The sequence below is a fragment of the Mandrillus leucophaeus genome, unplaced genomic scaffold (genome assembly GCF_000951045.1).
Source record: "Mandrillus leucophaeus isolate KB7577 unplaced genomic scaffold, Mleu.le_1.0 Scaffold374, whole genome shotgun sequence".
Taxonomy (NCBI): domain Eukaryota; kingdom Metazoa; phylum Chordata; class Mammalia; order Primates; family Cercopithecidae; genus Mandrillus; species Mandrillus leucophaeus.
In genome coordinates, this window is record NW_012103965.1 from 1,758,137 (window position 1) to 1,759,054 (window position 918).

The 918-nt window shown below is 37.7% G+C and overlaps 1 protein-coding gene across 1 annotated transcript in view; it reads right to left on the bottom strand.

Annotated features, from left to right (window-relative positions):
• Window positions 1–918, bottom strand: part of USP32 (ubiquitin specific peptidase 32) — a 255,762-nt gene that overhangs the window by 92,829 nt on the left and 162,015 nt on the right. The window contains exon 8 of the mRNA XM_011990240.1: window positions 558–673. Coding sequence (XP_011845630.1) covers window positions 558–673 — 116 coding nt within the window. The remainder of the gene's footprint in view (window positions 1–557; window positions 674–918) is intronic.

Genomic DNA, 918 nt, shown 5'->3' on the forward strand with positions numbered 1-918 from the left:
TTTGTTTTGTTTTTCTTGTAGAGATGAGGTCTCACTGCATTGCCCAGGATTATCTCAAACTCCTGGGCTAAAGTGATCCTCCCACCCTGGCCTCCCAAAGTGCTGGGATTATAGGTGTGAGCCATCACACTCAACTAATTAAAAAAAAATTTTTTAGTAGAGATGAGGTCTCACTGCATTGCCCAGGATTATCTCAAACTCCTGGGCTAAAGTGATCCTCCCACCCTGGCCTCCGAAATTGCTGAGACTACAGGAAAGAACTACTGCGCCCAGCCTTGCTCAAGTATTTTTATAATTACCATAGATAGATTCTCATATATGCTTAAAACTTAAGATAACTTTCCTATGGTTTCATTCTTATTTTACATAGTTGAGTTTAAGATTTTCTAACTCAAACTCTCTTCCCAATTTTGCATCTTCAGCTGTAAATATTTTGAGTAGCATAATACAGTAACTAAAGGCAGTAAAAAATTATTTTATCCTTTTAAAGAAAATAATTCCCTGCAATTTCCTGTTGGAAGTTTATATGCAACAAGACATACACAATCAGAACTTACAGGAATATCATCAGTGCGGTTGTCCTTCCAGACTTCTAAAAGTGCAACCACCATGTCTCTCAGTTCAACCCTGGAGAGAACTCCATCACGGTCAACATCAAATACCTTGAAGCAAACTAATGAAAAGAAACTCTTGTGGAGGAAAATTATTTTTGTATTCTGAGGTATAACATATTTTACTAGAAGTTGCCCTTGTATAATTACTTAGGTTTTTAAAGCAAGTGTATGTTTCCTGGAACAGTTCTTATCTGTAATAAACTATACTGTCATTATACTCCTCAGAACTTGTAGGACTTCCTGCATATCATGAATCTCAGCTCACTGCAACCTCTGCCTCCCAAGTAGCTGGGATTACAGGAGC